This window comes from Candoia aspera, chromosome 4 (assembly GCF_035149785.1).
Source record: "Candoia aspera isolate rCanAsp1 chromosome 4, rCanAsp1.hap2, whole genome shotgun sequence".
Classification (NCBI taxonomy): Eukaryota; Metazoa; Chordata; class Lepidosauria; order Squamata; family Boidae; genus Candoia; species Candoia aspera.
Genome location: NC_086156.1, coordinates 35,237,631 through 35,252,302, shown reverse-complemented (window position 1 = coordinate 35,252,302; position 14,672 = coordinate 35,237,631). Strand labels below are relative to the sequence as shown.

The 14,672-nt window shown below is 40.9% G+C and overlaps 1 protein-coding gene and 1 long non-coding RNA gene across 3 annotated transcripts in view; one reads left to right on the top strand and one right to left on the bottom strand.

Annotated features, from left to right (window-relative positions):
• Positions 1-646: 646 nt before the first annotated feature.
• On the bottom strand, positions 647-11,790 carry LOC134497859 (uncharacterized). Of its 2 annotated transcripts, none has more exons than XR_010067962.1 (3): positions 11,689-11,790; positions 8,972-9,032; positions 647-1,178 (listed from the first exon to the last, which is right to left on the bottom strand). It is a non-coding gene; the product is annotated as an uncharacterized LOC134497859 (long non-coding RNA). The 2 variants fall into 2 exon arrangements; XR_010067963.1 differs by lacking the exon at positions 11,689-11,790 and adding an exon at positions 10,618-10,704.
• JAZF1 (JAZF zinc finger 1) overlaps positions 10,376-14,672 on the top strand; it is a 119,144-nt gene continuing 114,847 nt past the window's right edge. The window contains exon 1 of the mRNA XM_063303820.1: positions 10,376-10,694. Within this exon, the coding sequence (XP_063159890.1) occupies positions 10,580-10,694 (115 nt within the window). The 5' untranslated portion in view covers positions 10,376-10,579. The remainder of the gene's footprint in view (positions 10,695-14,672) is intronic.

Genomic DNA, 14,672 nt, shown 5'->3' with positions numbered 1-14,672 from the left:
TTACTGTAATATGATCTTACTGTTACACTGATAGTTGCACTGCTGATACAATGAAGACCCGTTTCGGTATCACCTCTGTGACCTCATTGGGAAAGAACAAGGTTGGTACACCAGCTTAAGCTGAGCCTGCACCACCAAATACAAATTATGAGTCAGTATTGTTCAAATATTACCACAAACTATGTGATATACATTATTTAAATTTGTCCAATAGCACTCCCTATCAGGCTTCCCCAGCCTGTTGCCTTTCCAGGAATTTACTGGCAGCCAGGTTTAGAAAAACCTTCATACACAATATTATTAATTTGTTTGTTTTTAAAAGAAAAAATGACATTTACTTCATAGGAAGAAAGCCTGAGGAAATTTAACCAAACTGCTTGAATTTGCCCCTTGGTAGAAAGGGAAATATTTGTAACTCTTGATGTCTTGATAAGTTCCAAATGTTGGGGATATCGCCAAGAAGAGCATATATATATCTTTGAAAAACAAGAATCATTCTAAGCTTGTGTTAATAATTCTGTGAAGTTCAAATCAAAATATGGCAGCATGATCATCATTAGTCCTTATTCAATAAGAACTAGATAAGCATAGATTCAATTCTTCATCTTTTTTTTCTGAAAACAATCAAATGGCTTACATAAATAAAGGCAATGACATATTTTATAAATTTAATAACACATAGTTAACCAATAATTATCAAGGGATGATAAATCAGAATTCAGAATAACACAGAACAAACAGCACAAAAAAAAAACTGACCTCAGTTATGTCTTTAAAATAATTGATGAAAGAAAATAATAATTTACTAATATAGCCTTCCATCAACAGGAAATTCTATAGTGCTTGCTTCTTCTTTAAAAGATAGGAAAGATACAAGACAGGAAAATAAACAACAGTATATGTTGGCAATCCATTTTCTCTCCTTGACGCTTGAATAATTTGGTAGTTTTTCAAAATATCTATTTTAGTCATGAAATATATATTTCCAAATATATATTTTAATTCCCTTTCATGTACATAAAAATATGTGTGTATGCAGTTTTAAGATCTTTTTTCTTTCTCTGCTATCTGTTATCAAAGCTGTCATCAAATCCTGCTGGTTATTTATTTCTTCTTCTGCCACCATTACGCAGTGGTTTCTTTCCTTGTCTCATATTGCAACATTTTAAAACAGTTACCTGAAAAATAGGCTTAATGAAAAAACAGTGAGTGCCTGTATTAGGGTCATGTATCATTCAAGAAGAGAGAACAGCTGACTTTTCATGTGTGAAATGCAGCTAACACAAGCATATATTTGACACCCATAATGATTGGAAAGATTGCAGGTTTGACTAAGAGTTAAAAAGGATATGGTGGAGTAGGGAACAGCCTATGACATAAATTACAGATTAGTGGAGCATGCTGAAGCTGAAAAAGTTTCCTTTTACCAAGAAATGCCATTAAGAATTTGCAATGCAGTATGCTGTAACAATTGTCTTTGACATATCAGGAGAAATCAATTTTTTTTTCCTAAAAAAAGGTGTGCGGGGGGAATAGTTTGGTCATATTTCACATCAGATATTCAAGGTTGCAGAGGACATATGTCAGTGCAGTGCAAATCTTTGTTGCATTTATTTCAAAAAATTCAATTAAAATCTGATTACTGTATGTGTTGAATCAGATTGAATGACCTGATTTGATCTAGAAGATAATTAAATTAAACTTTCAAGTCAAACCCAATTCGTATCTTGGATCAGTTATTCAAAGTGATTTTGATATTTGATCAATTCAGTAATTCAAATTGGATCAATCCAATTTTTCAAATGGATTTGATGAATTGGAACAAACTAAATTTGCATAGGCTTAATATTGTATGTACCTCCGTCTCCTATGGAGGTTCTGCAGTTTACAGTCTTACACTCAGTTATCTGTTAGTAATCTAAATCTATGAATCAGCCACAGATTATAGACAGGGAATTTCTGAACTTCCAGAAAGTATTGGAACTGAATGCCCATTATATCTGACCATCTCTATGCTTGCTTATTTATTTATTTATTTATCACATTTAGTCCCTGCCCATCTCACTCAGATCCTTACTAGAATTTATGGGAGATGGAGTTTATGGTCTATTAAGGAACTAGAAAGGTGATTAAATTTCATCCTTATTGGTTATCATTTTTCTTTACAATTCTCCTAAAATGAATTATTGATAAAGATCAACTTGTGTTGACATCTTATCCAACTATTCTCTGATGTAAAACTACAAAGCATTATTTTCTGACATCTTATCCAATTATTCTCTGATGTAAGAACTGACACTTTAGATCCCAATAACGACCTGACTCGTGCACAATTGAAATATGCAGAATTCAGATTTATTGAGAATGAGTACAGATCAAAAGAAAAGCTGCGATTGAAGACTACCTAATTAAAAGTTAGCAGACACCCCGCTCCCCCGTTACTTCTCTTCCTACCTAATTCCAACGTCCAGGCATGCCAAGCACAAATGTCTCTGATGGTACGACCTTTACTTCCCCCCTTAGCCCAAACAGAATAGTTTCACACTCCTTGGTGTTCCCCCTCCCATTTGGTTCTTGATACACGATCATGGCAGATGAACATGATGAGACGATTCATCAATCATTTGATTGTGAAGTTTGACATATGCTCTCTGGTGGGGAACTCTTTTCCTCACCTCAGGTGTAATAAAATACAAATAAAATAAGGAAGAAATCTAGAAGACAAAAGAATTTAACAAAACTATATATAACAGTCTAAGAACAAACGGCACAATTTAGCCAGCATGTACTTTTCGTGGAGTAGGGTGGAGGGATATGAAGAAATTTTCTCTTAAAACAGAAAAGCATTCAAATTTACAGAAAAGCATTCCTCAAAACAGAAAAGCATTCCTCAAATTCAGCAGGCTTTTACTGAAAAAGGAATGGTGGAAAACATTAAGGAAAGAACATTCACAAAATTCCAAATAAAAATGAAGTCATTATATGTGATCTAACTACTTGAGCAGGATCTTCAGGTTTCAGACAAGATGGTTCTTCGTCTCTTTATTAGGTGATAGTAGAATAAATAGTAAGCACAAAGCCACAATCTATTGTTTTGTTCACTACTGCAACAGATTCTATTCCTGATCGCAGTCTAATTTTATACGTCAATTAGAAAATCATTGAGCAGCTACATCCATCTCTATGGATTAACCCTAACTGTTAATATACATGTCAAAGCAGTAGTTAATTCCTAGTAAGTAACAAACAGGATATATGCATAGTCAAATTCACACTGGGTTCCAAAATCCCAGATGCTCATGATTGTACCATTGAACTGTATCAGTTTATAAGATTTCATAAGAAAATCCAGCATAACCGGCACAGATCTTACTGTAATCACAGATTTTCATGTGATGCCTCAAACTGTGCAGTTTTGGAGATGATATCAGGAACTGTCTGAACTGAATATAGTCAAATATCAATATTTTCCTTAGTCATCAGCATGTAAGTGAAAATGTTCTACAATTTTAGGACTTTTCATTAGCATTATTTCTTATTGTAAATCACATTGGGATTATTTGTAATGAAAAGCAGTATGAAAATATTTTAATAAATGCATGCTTCATTTAGGACACAAAAGTCTTATCTGTTTTTTGAGATATAGTCATGTTTGTTTGTGCTGCAGTACAGATTAAAATCCTGTGACATTTTAAAGCTTAACAGATTTATCACGGCATACTCTAATTCACAAAGTTGATGCCATAATACGGTAGTCTTGCTAATAGTACCATAGACTGTTGTTCTTTCTGAGAAGAGCCTGTGTTCTACATTAATTACATATAAGAAGAAAGATGGGAGTTTATTATAACCTATCTCTCCAACTATTTTTAACACACTATTGCACTGATAGCACAGAAAAGTTCTATTATATAAGAACTGTATCTGTATTTCTTCCCTCTTCCCCAATCTCCCCAAACATGACTGTCAGGTTAGCTTTCTCTTGAGAAAGTTTTTTGACAGAAGAAAAAGAGATAATTTACCTCAAAAATGTAGGACTGTAATATATTCCTGCAACTTTGTAGTAGTGGCTGTTTTGAGGCATTGTACTGATACACTGCTTATATTACATCCTATATTAACCATTTGTAAATTTTTTGAAAGCCATTTTAGGACTGGTGTTGTCAGAAAGTAAACTTCCTTTTAAAAAAAACAAAACATTTTATTTACATGGCTGTCCCTGTAAATAAAAGGCTTTCTTTTTAAAGGAGGGGAGAATATCATATTAAATTAATAATCAATTTAACTCTACAGTGATTTGTTCTTTGACAACATCAGAAATGCCAATATAGGTTCTTAGGCTAGTGCATGTATTTTAATATGCTTGAAGGGCATATTAGTAGTTTTTTATCTTACATCTGATCCTGGTTTTGATGTGCTAGTGACCAAAATGTATAGTGAAATGAGAATATGGCTACTGAAGTAAAAGTCTTCTTTATACTAAGTAACTCTTGAGCTTGTTATTAATACCTCATTTCCAAAATAATATAAGAGTGCATTTCTGTCAGGATGGAATCATTGTATGGCCTAATTCTCTGAACGAGCAAATGATGTGGTAAACATCTGTTCGGACAATTCCTTTATTGACCTTTTCCATGAGTGATATCTACCCCCAAAATCACCACTATATTCTTACAATTAGCACATCACATGAAGTAATTGGCTGGGATAATACTGTATGTAAACTTCATAAACTGGGGAGTTTAAAATCATACTGGCTGAGTTCATACAACTTGCTAAACCAAAACCAAGGAAGTTACATCATACACATTAGAGAGTAGGCTAGATGGTCTCTATAAGCAGGCCCTTACAAAAAATCGGTCATGTGATGCAGTTTGAGCTGGTATTGTCAAAATCCATAATTACTGACTTACATATTGTCTGTGAGGACTAAGTCTGTGACACTAGATAGGTAAAGAATACGAAATTAATACACTGACACTGATTGCAACCTTAACTATATACATATATCTATTATATGTGAAAGCACCCCCTAACAAAAATCCATCATGATCCTGAGAATTAAAATAGGAGCAAAACAGGAGGGAAAATTTACAGAACGCTTGTGACCAATGCAAATATTGTATCCAACATATGCTTTATCATACAGTTCACCATACAGATTTTTCTCCACAATAACACCTGGTGGTATAAAAATTGTTCTGCCCAGATGGTGAGTCACAACACACATGAAGCCTGACTGCTACAAATTAAAGATACATTAAGACAATCCAAATCATCTGTTAGTATGAGAGTCCTTGCCTGAAGGTTGCCTGGGCCACACGTATTTTAGTGAATTTAAAAAGGCTCTTGCAACATCATGCTATAGATTACTGTGGACTCACTTTAAAATTTGTACCACAGCCATAGTAGTTCTACCAGTCTTTACTCTAAACTCAACTTTTACAACATGTTAACCCACAATTTCTACACTGAAGTATCACCAAGTATTTTTGCATCTTGGAAGCAGGTTCAGTCCTGGACATTTTGCTGCCTGAGAGAAAGAAGATGCCCATTCCCATGATGACAGAACAGTATCCTTTATCATACTGTAGCTGAAGGCTGATAGTAGTGAATTGGAGTCATAAAATAGTTGTTGGGTGTATTTTACAAACTCTTGATTATGCCATGAAAAATCCATGCTTCACAGGTCTTCACAAGAATAGTTCTGGGCCAGGTTTCATTTCCTTTAAACAATGAGATCTAATTTGCCTGATTTCGTGAATCTGCTTTGATCACCAAGATTACATAGGGCATCTCCCCACTTGACATTTGGATGGCTTCTGATTGCCTCCTGAATTGTGTGATCCCATACTGTTGTCTCTGCTGGACAGCTGAACTGATTTAATTTGGAAAGAACTGCTTTGAAAAATGTTCAGGTTGAATCCTGGAGCTCAGTGTTTTGAGGCCGGCTAACCTGAGGACAAATGTGAGTAGGGTTGAAACTTTTCCTTAAGATTTGGAGAGTGAAAAGAGTTGGGAGTATAAAAGGAACATAGCCTCGGTGACATGAAGTGCCATTTAGTTTGACCTGATCTGTCACTTAAATCCTCTCATGGCAACCACTTCCCATGCCCGGATAAACTCCCATTTGGATTTCTGTACATTAGGCTGTCTTGCACTCAGGCCAGAGATGTCATTTGGCACAGAATACAGTTGCCTGGCTTTTGACAGTTAAAATATACTAAAGGTATTCTGCCAATGTTTAAAAATCTTCATTTCCAATCTATCTACAGTTAGTCCTTGCTTAACAACCACAACTGGGACTGGAATTTTGGTTGCTAAGCAAAGCAGTCATTAAGCAAATCCAACAAGATTTTATGACCTTTTTTGCAGCGGGCATTGAGCGAATCACTATGGTTGTTAAGCGAACCATGTTGATTTTGGTTGCCAGAAGCTGACCAGGTAGGTTGAAAATGGCGATCACATGACCATGGGATGCTGCGAAGGTCATAAATGCAAACTGGTTGCCAAGCACCCAAATTGTGATCATGTGACCACAGGGAAGCTCCAGTGGTCGTAAGTGTGAAGACTGGTCATAAGTAGGTTTTTTCAGCACTGTCGTAAGTTTGAACCATCACTAAACAAATGGTTGTTAAGTGAGGACTACCTGTACTTCTGAATCTAAGTAAGGTAATAGTATTTGCACTGCAAGTCCTAAATGGCATGAGCCCCAGGTATATGAAGGAGTGTTCTCCCACACATCTTCCTGCCTGCATTTTATATGCCAAGTCTTGTTTGTTTCTTTGTTGGAAGAAAAGTGAGTGACAGCCAAAGAGAAAGGCATTTAACTTGGAACCTATTGGTGGAATGCCTTCCCCAGTGAACTTATCCACTGTAAACCACTTTTAGTTCTTGCAATTTACTATATTTCAGAGACTTTAAATCTCACTGAAGGATTTTTTTTTTTTGCTCAGCTGGCTGGTATTATTACATAGCTTTATTTATTTTACATTTTAATTTTGCAAACCACTTAGAAATTAATACTGATGAAAGGCAAGATTTTTAAGAAAAATACACAAAGAATCTTTTTGAATCAGTTTGCAAACTAATAGTGATTTTAATAACTAGTACTAGGTAAGTAAATATTAGATTTGTAAAGGTCGATTAAATATTATCATAAATTATAGTTTATTTTACAGTATTTCTAACCTGCCTCAATCCACAGACTCTGAGCAGCATATAACAGAGTAAAGAATTAGAAAATAAAAACACAAAGAAAAAAACACCCTTAATAGTAACAACCCTAGGTGGCTGCCATAAACATTCAGATCTGGTTAAAAGCATGGGGAAATAGTGCTGTTTTGACAGCTTCACAAAATGCTAAGAGGGAGGGGGCTGCACAAACATCCAGGGGCAAGGAGTTCCAAAATATCAGAACAGCAACAGAGAAAGCCTGCCACCTAGTACATGTACTCCTGACCTCACATGAAGTGCAGACTCTCAGCACACTTTTGTGAGATGTTCTACTAGACAAGCAAATTCAAGCTTGGCAAGGTAGTGCCTGATATAACCCAATGCCAAGGTGTAGAGAGCTTTGCATGTGATAACCAGCACATTTGTTTGTTTTTCAGAAGTGGTTTACCATTGCCTTCTTCCTAGGGCTAAGAGTGACTGGCCCAAAGTCATCCACTGGCTTTGTGCCTAAGGCAGGACTAGAACTCACAGTCTCCTGGTTTCTAGCCTGATGCCTTAACCACTAGACCAAACAAGCTAAGCCAAACAAGGAGGAAGCTAGCTAGCTAGAAAACAGGGGATTGTGAGTTCTAGTTCTCCCCTGGGCAAGAAGCCAGCTGGATAACGTTGGGTCAGTCACTCTCTCTCAGCCCCAGGAAGAAGGCAATGGCAAACCACTTCCAAAATCTTGCCAAGAAAACTGCAGGGACTTAGCTAGCTAGCTTCATACTTGTTTGGTTTAGCATGTTTCAACATTCTAAGGAAAAGCAAAAAATCACATTAAAACCAAGCATATGTAGACACAGCTGTGGTTTATTTAATAACACAGGTTAAAACAAAGCATGGATTAGCACAATATATTAGATTAGTTTTAGTTCTCTAGTTTTAGTCAAGATTTCTTCTAGTCCTACCTGGAGATACTAGGAACAGAACACAGGACCTTCTGCATTCAGCACATTAGTTCCACTACTAAGCTCAGTTGTAGACAGAAACTTTAACTGGAGTACATTATCTTAGGTATGTTTATTAAGGGTGGCACTATAAATGGGATTCATGCAAATTTTTACTGCTGGATTGCTACTTGCAGCAGCCAGATCTAGGGTTGTAATCAAAAGTTTTATGTGGTATTGGACTAGGGCTTGGGGGATCATATATTTGATTCGATTTCAGCGCCATTCAACTCCAAACCAATTCTGGGTAGCTCACAGTATTAAGAAAACAACATAAAAATTCAGTAGGATAAAAGAAAAGTACAATACTTTTATTGTTTACTTATTAACAAGATGGAGAATCTGGACAACCACCACCACCACGCCAAGCACATCTGAGAAGGGGTTCCATCCACTGTACCCCAAGGCCTGGGAGAACAGCCAGGTCTTTAGGGCCTTCTCGAAAGCCATCAGGGTGGGAGCCACCTGGGTATCAGGGGGGACCTCATTCTAGAGAGCAGGGGTTGCAGCAGAAAAGGTGTGTTTCCTGGGCCCTAATAGATAATACCATTTAATTGAGTGGACCCAGAGCACATCCACTCTGTTGGTTCATACTGCCAGGGCAGAAACCACAGGAGGCAGGCGATCCCTCAAATAACTGAGTCCTATGCTGTAATACCTGGAAGCATCTCTGTAGGTTTGATACATGTGGTATCATAGTTAAGGTATTGGACTAGGGCTTAGGGGATCCAGATTCATGTCTACCTTCAGACTTGGAAGTTTAGTGAGTCACTCTGGGCCAATTGTTCTTTCTCAGCTCAACTTACCTTCCACAGAATTGTGATAGGGAAAAACTGGGGGAGAGGCTATATATGCTGGCTTGAGCACCTGAAGGAGGTGGATAGAAACCTAGCAAACAAACGAATAGTAGCATCATGATTTTTATTTATGAAACAAATCAACCAAAGTCTTGCATTATCACTATTAGCATAATATAGCTGAATCAGACACAACACTGTGCAAGTCCAAGTCAAGGGAGTGCCATTATTATATATTGTACAGTACATACAGTATAAATATACAGAACATAATGCAGTCTACATTATATACAGATTCACACATGTACTATTCAAAAATGATCTTAAAAATAATAATTTAAATAATTAAAAACAGAGTTTTGAGTCTGAAGACCAGGCAGTTTCTCACAACACAGAAATCCCAATCCTAATTTACAAACCACAATGACTAGCTTCACACAACATGCTGAACTAAAACCAAACCATATAACTGCTTAGTGCGATGTGTGGACCTAGTCTGGGTAGATCGTAAGATGCTGTTTATCTAGTGGAGATAAACAGCATCTTATGCTCTTTTTTGTCCAGTAACAAAAAGCAGGTTGTAAAAATTTCATTGTAAAATATACCGTGCACATGAAGAGTATGAATATATGTTTGAAATAAGAGACAGATTGGGAATATTGACGCAGTGGGGCACCGAAAGCATGTCTCCTGCCTGACATCTAGATTGAAATCTCTAAGCTATGAAGTTTAGCCTTGAACTGTCACTTATCCAAACTCTTCCCCCAAGAGGCAGGGTGATTTGAAAAATGAATGCTGTGCAGATGGACAGGGTAAAACTGTAACAACCTTTTTTCTTTTCCTGAATAAAACAGGAACCGAAGATTCGAAAGAAGATCAGTAGTTTGGAAAACTACCTTAATCATGGTACACCCTAAATAACCTGTATGTAGGATCTGATGATCATTCAGCAAGCAGGATGGAAAGCCAGCTGCACAAATTCAAAAGATATCTTTGGGGGGAGGGAGAGTGGTCCTGCCCCAAGCAGGCCTCAGCCTTGGCATCCAGGATCAGACTGCGGTGAGCCTCAATCCCAGCTCCAGCTATTCAACTTTCCGTTTTGAAGAGGGGCGCTGGGCTCTTCCCTGCAGACATCTTTCTCTAGAATGTGGAGAAAAACTTAAGAAGTTACTGAAGAATAAGCTCAGACACACCCCCAACTGTTGTGTCCCCCGCCCCGCCGCGTCCACGCCGCCGCCGCCGCCCAACTCATAAAACTGTTGGCCGCTCGTCCCCGAGAGGAGTTGCTGCCCAGCGTGGCCTGGGTCTTCGGCTCCCGCTGCGCAGGCAGACAGGCAGGCAGGCAGCGACGGCTGGGGTTGCCCAGCTGTTGGAGTGCGGCAATGGTCCCTCCTCCCAGCTGCGCCTGCCTCATCTCCCCCCACCCAGCAGCCCGTCCCTCCCCTCCGCCGCTCCCGACGCTGCAGCCGCCACCTCCTCCTCCTCTTCGTCCCAACCCCCAGCCTCTCTCGCCCGCTCGCTCTCCATCTCCTCTCACTGGCTCTCCCTTTCCCGCCGGCGGCCCTGGCAGAGTAGGCACCGCAGGGCGGAGGCGGGGGGGAATCTCCATGCAACACCATGACAGGCATCGCCGCCGCCTCCTTCTTCTCCAATACCTGCCGCTTCGGGGGCTGCGGGCTTCACTTCCCAACCCTGGCGGAGCTCATCGAACACATCGAGGACAACCATATCGGTGAGCCAGTGCAGCCGGGTGACGCGTGGGCGGGGGGGGGGCGGAAAGAGGTTCCCCCTCCCAAGCCGCGCTAGGGCGGCAGCGGCATGGAGTGCGGAGCGGGAGAGGAGGGGCGTGGGGTCGAGGGAGCGGGCGTGGGATGAATGAGGGTAGAGGCTTGACGGAGAAGGGGGCGCCGGGCGGGCGCTTGGCTGGGTGGCAGGCGAGCAGGCACGAGGGTGGGTGGGTGTGTTGGAGGGTGGGGAGGATGAGGGAGGGCGGCGGCGAGTAGCTGCCGGACGTACATGGCCGGGCGGCTGCAAGGCGCATGCAACCGCAAAGACGACTGAGTTTGCCTTGGCAGCGGTAGAGCGCCGAGACCCGGAGGAGGTGGAGGACGAGTCCAGCACGCCGCCTGCTGCTTCCGCCCCGGCTCTGGCTGTCAGGACTGTGGGGAGGGAGCAGCCGCCGCCGAGGCGGCCATTCCGCTTCCTCCTCCTCCTCCCGCTGTAGCGGCGGCTGCGTCCTGTCAGAGCTGTTGCTAGGTGTGGAGGCGAGGATGGTGCGCGCCTGCTCTCGTCCCCTTCCTCCCGGCCAACCCCGGACTGGCTTCGTGCACCGGAGGCGTCTCTTTGCGAAGGCGCCGCGTCAAGGCAGCCAGGCCGGCCGGCCGGCCGGCCGTCGCTTGGAGGGCGCCGGCGGCGGCAGGAGGCGGGGAGGTTAAGAGGCTGCTGCAGGGGTGGCGGCGGCGCGGAAGGAGGTGCCTGTAGAGCTGCCGGCTGGCGCAGTGTCAACGCGGCCGTGCGGGACACGCGAAGCGGCGTGGGTGTGGGATGTGCATGGGCGAAGGCGCGGTGTAGCTCCGCCTCGCCTGGTTCCTGGTTGTCTCCATTGGGAGCCGAGCTGGGCCTCGAAGCCAAGACCTGCCGAGATGTGCGTCTTGGCACGACGCGATCGTCACCTGTAGGATATTCTCTCTCCCTTCCCCATTTTTTCTGGTGCGCCAAGCAAATACCTTGCGAGTTCCAAGGGTGTCCGCCGAGCTGCGCTCTCTAGAAAAAGGACAGAGAGCGGTGCCCACTGTGAAATCCAGGCAGCGAGAGTGAACTCGCTGATGGGAAATCAGAACGGTGTTCTCTTTAAGGGCGTTGGCTTTTAGTTTCCTAGTCTGTTTTCACACACGGGTTAATAAAGTTCAGAAGGAAATCCCACAAAACTCGTGCGTCTTATCCAGAAGTAAATGTCCACAAGTGCAGAAACAAGAATTTTGCACCGTGATTCCTAAGCACGTTGATTAGGGAGGAAGTTTTGCTTCAGATGAGACAGGCTGTAGTCCACTAGTGCCCTAGAAATAATAACAACAGGTACTGGAAAATGTGATAACTCTCTTATTTACAGCAGGCACCAGTAGAGATTGTCTTGTGTAGGAGGTTGGCAATTATTTAGGATACTCTCCTGGTTCCCAAACTATGCTACAGCCTGCAAACTACTTTTGGGGGGGGCAGGGATAGGAATGAAGTGATATAACTGCTGCAAAATAAAGAACAGACTTGTCATTTAAAAAGTACTTGTCTTGCCTTGAATGCATATCTTGATTGTGCAAGCTGGAGTAATTTGGTAAAAATGTAACCAAGTGCCACATCATGCTGTCCTGTAATGGTGGAGTGGACATGCTGTTCTGTTTTATGGCTCTCAGGAGGGAGGCCTAAATAGAGGGTGGGAGGAGGATAAAGTGAAAAGGCTTTCTAAAGAAAATTCCAGCCTTGGACTTAAAACTATATACTCACTTTTAAAAACTCAAATTTGTTATTAAACCAATTAAGGTGAATAGGCTGTTTGCCAGCAGAGCATTCAGGAGATCAGAGTGTTAGCAACAAGGAATCCTATTGATTTCAGAGGACTTTCTGAAGAATGATTAGAAGCTGCATGGACTTAGGCCTTTCAGCAGTTAGAACAAATTCCAAAGTTCCCATATTTTTAATATTTATCATACAATATGTTTTGTTTCAAAGTTGATGGGATTCAGTCCTGTATCTGTTACTTATCAAGATCAAGGTCAACATCCTGGCAGAGGGCCCACCACTTACTAGAGCCAATCCACCATCTAGAGTTGCTATCATTCTGTCACTAGTAGCAGCTGATTCCTTCATCCTTACTAAGCCAATGCAATGAGAAGGAGGAACTGTTTGATTGCTTCCTCACTATGAGCCTGCTGGGATACAAGCAACAGTAATTCCTACTTGACCCACCATCGCATTGAGTGAAAAGAAAGAGTGACCAAGGAAAAAAAAGATCTGGTTGTGGTGGGGAGTATGAATTACAGCAGCATTTGTAGTGACTAGAGCCTTTTATGATTCAACAGGGAGAGGAAGGAATGGCCAGTAGCAAGTAAAGCCAACTCATTCTCATGCTGTACCCATTTTCTTCCCATTCAGTAATAAGAACCTTGCAGTACAATTCCTTGACAATCCTTTGGCTCTATACAGTAGGTGTATGTGTTATACAGTATATGTACACTACACATGCTTGACTCTTTGCTAGGAGAAGAATGTGCCATTTCCAGCTTACCGCTTTTTCCAGCTACCCTATCCTTCAATTAGGCCACTACACTGAGAAAGTTCATGCAGCATCATGGGTAGTTATGGGCATACTACAGTATATCCATATAGCACCATTACTTCATAAACTGTATAGGCTTCCAGATGCAATTCAGTGTGCTGGTTATCAGCCATAAAACCCTACATGGTACAGGGCCAGGTTATTTGCAGGATTGCCTGTCTCCTATTAGATCTCCCATCCCACATGCTTTTCCAGACTGGGCTTGCTCCAAGCCCTTTCAGTGCATCAATATTATTTTGGGAGTCCCTTTTGGGAGATGGGCGGTGATAAATTTGATTAATAAATAAAATAATAATAAATTTGATTGGACCTAGGAAATACAGTAGGCCATTTCCATGGCAGTACCCACCCTTTGGAGTGATCTCCCCACCAGCCCAAGATTAGTTTGGCATTGACCCAGCTAGCCTTTTAGAAGGCATTAAAAACCCAGTTTTTCTCCTGGGCATTTGGATCACGAAGTGAGAGATGGTATAATGTGTTTGATGGCCAGAATGTATGTCTGTTTTTAAATTTTTATATCTGTTGATTATTGTTTTTAATGTTATGTTAGTCACACTGAGTTGCTTTGGCTGTAATCAATAAACCAATACATCTCTATCTCCTCCCTTAACACAGAGAAGGAGATACCCTAAAAGTTGTCTTCTGGAACATGGCTTCTCTGTGTTCAGCTCTAAAAAAGAAAGAGGGTGGGTGGTATTGGTGGGGTAGTGTACTTACCTCACCTGTCTTGAAACGTGAAAAGACCCAAGGCCAGAGCAGTTTGCACATCCCAAGTTGAGTTGAGTGGGTCTCATGTGTGGGCTAAGTCTGTTACTATGAGAGGAATACTGAAACTAAATTTCAGAAGATCATACTTGAAGGATTTTTATTCTTGTATTTATGGATGTGACATTTTCTGGACTTAAGCACAAGTAGTGTTAAAAGCACACTAAATAAGCATATTCTGTTGCTCCTGGACTAGAAGCTTCTAAGATGTGGAACAAGTTTTTGGCCTGGAATCTACTATTCTTTGCTACAAATGTGTGTCTTGTAAGGAGGAATTTGTTGCTGTATTCTGCAAAAAAAAATAACAAGTTTCCATATCTGGAAATCTGGTACCTGTATAAATTACTGGTCCAATTTTTTTAGACTGAGTTTACACTGACTAAGTTATAATTATTAATATTTTAGTGCTGTGATTTGATAGGCAACAAAAGGGCAGCCTTAAAATGGCCAATCATTTTATATTATGGATCTATTTGACATGGTATATTTTTGATATAAAATTTAATATATGAATATGCACCAGTTGGAAGCAGTGTCACTCCTAAGTGCCCAGTGAATGTTACCAAAGTGTTTGCTTGTCATAGTTTCAGGCCTTGTATGCTAAAGATTAAAGTA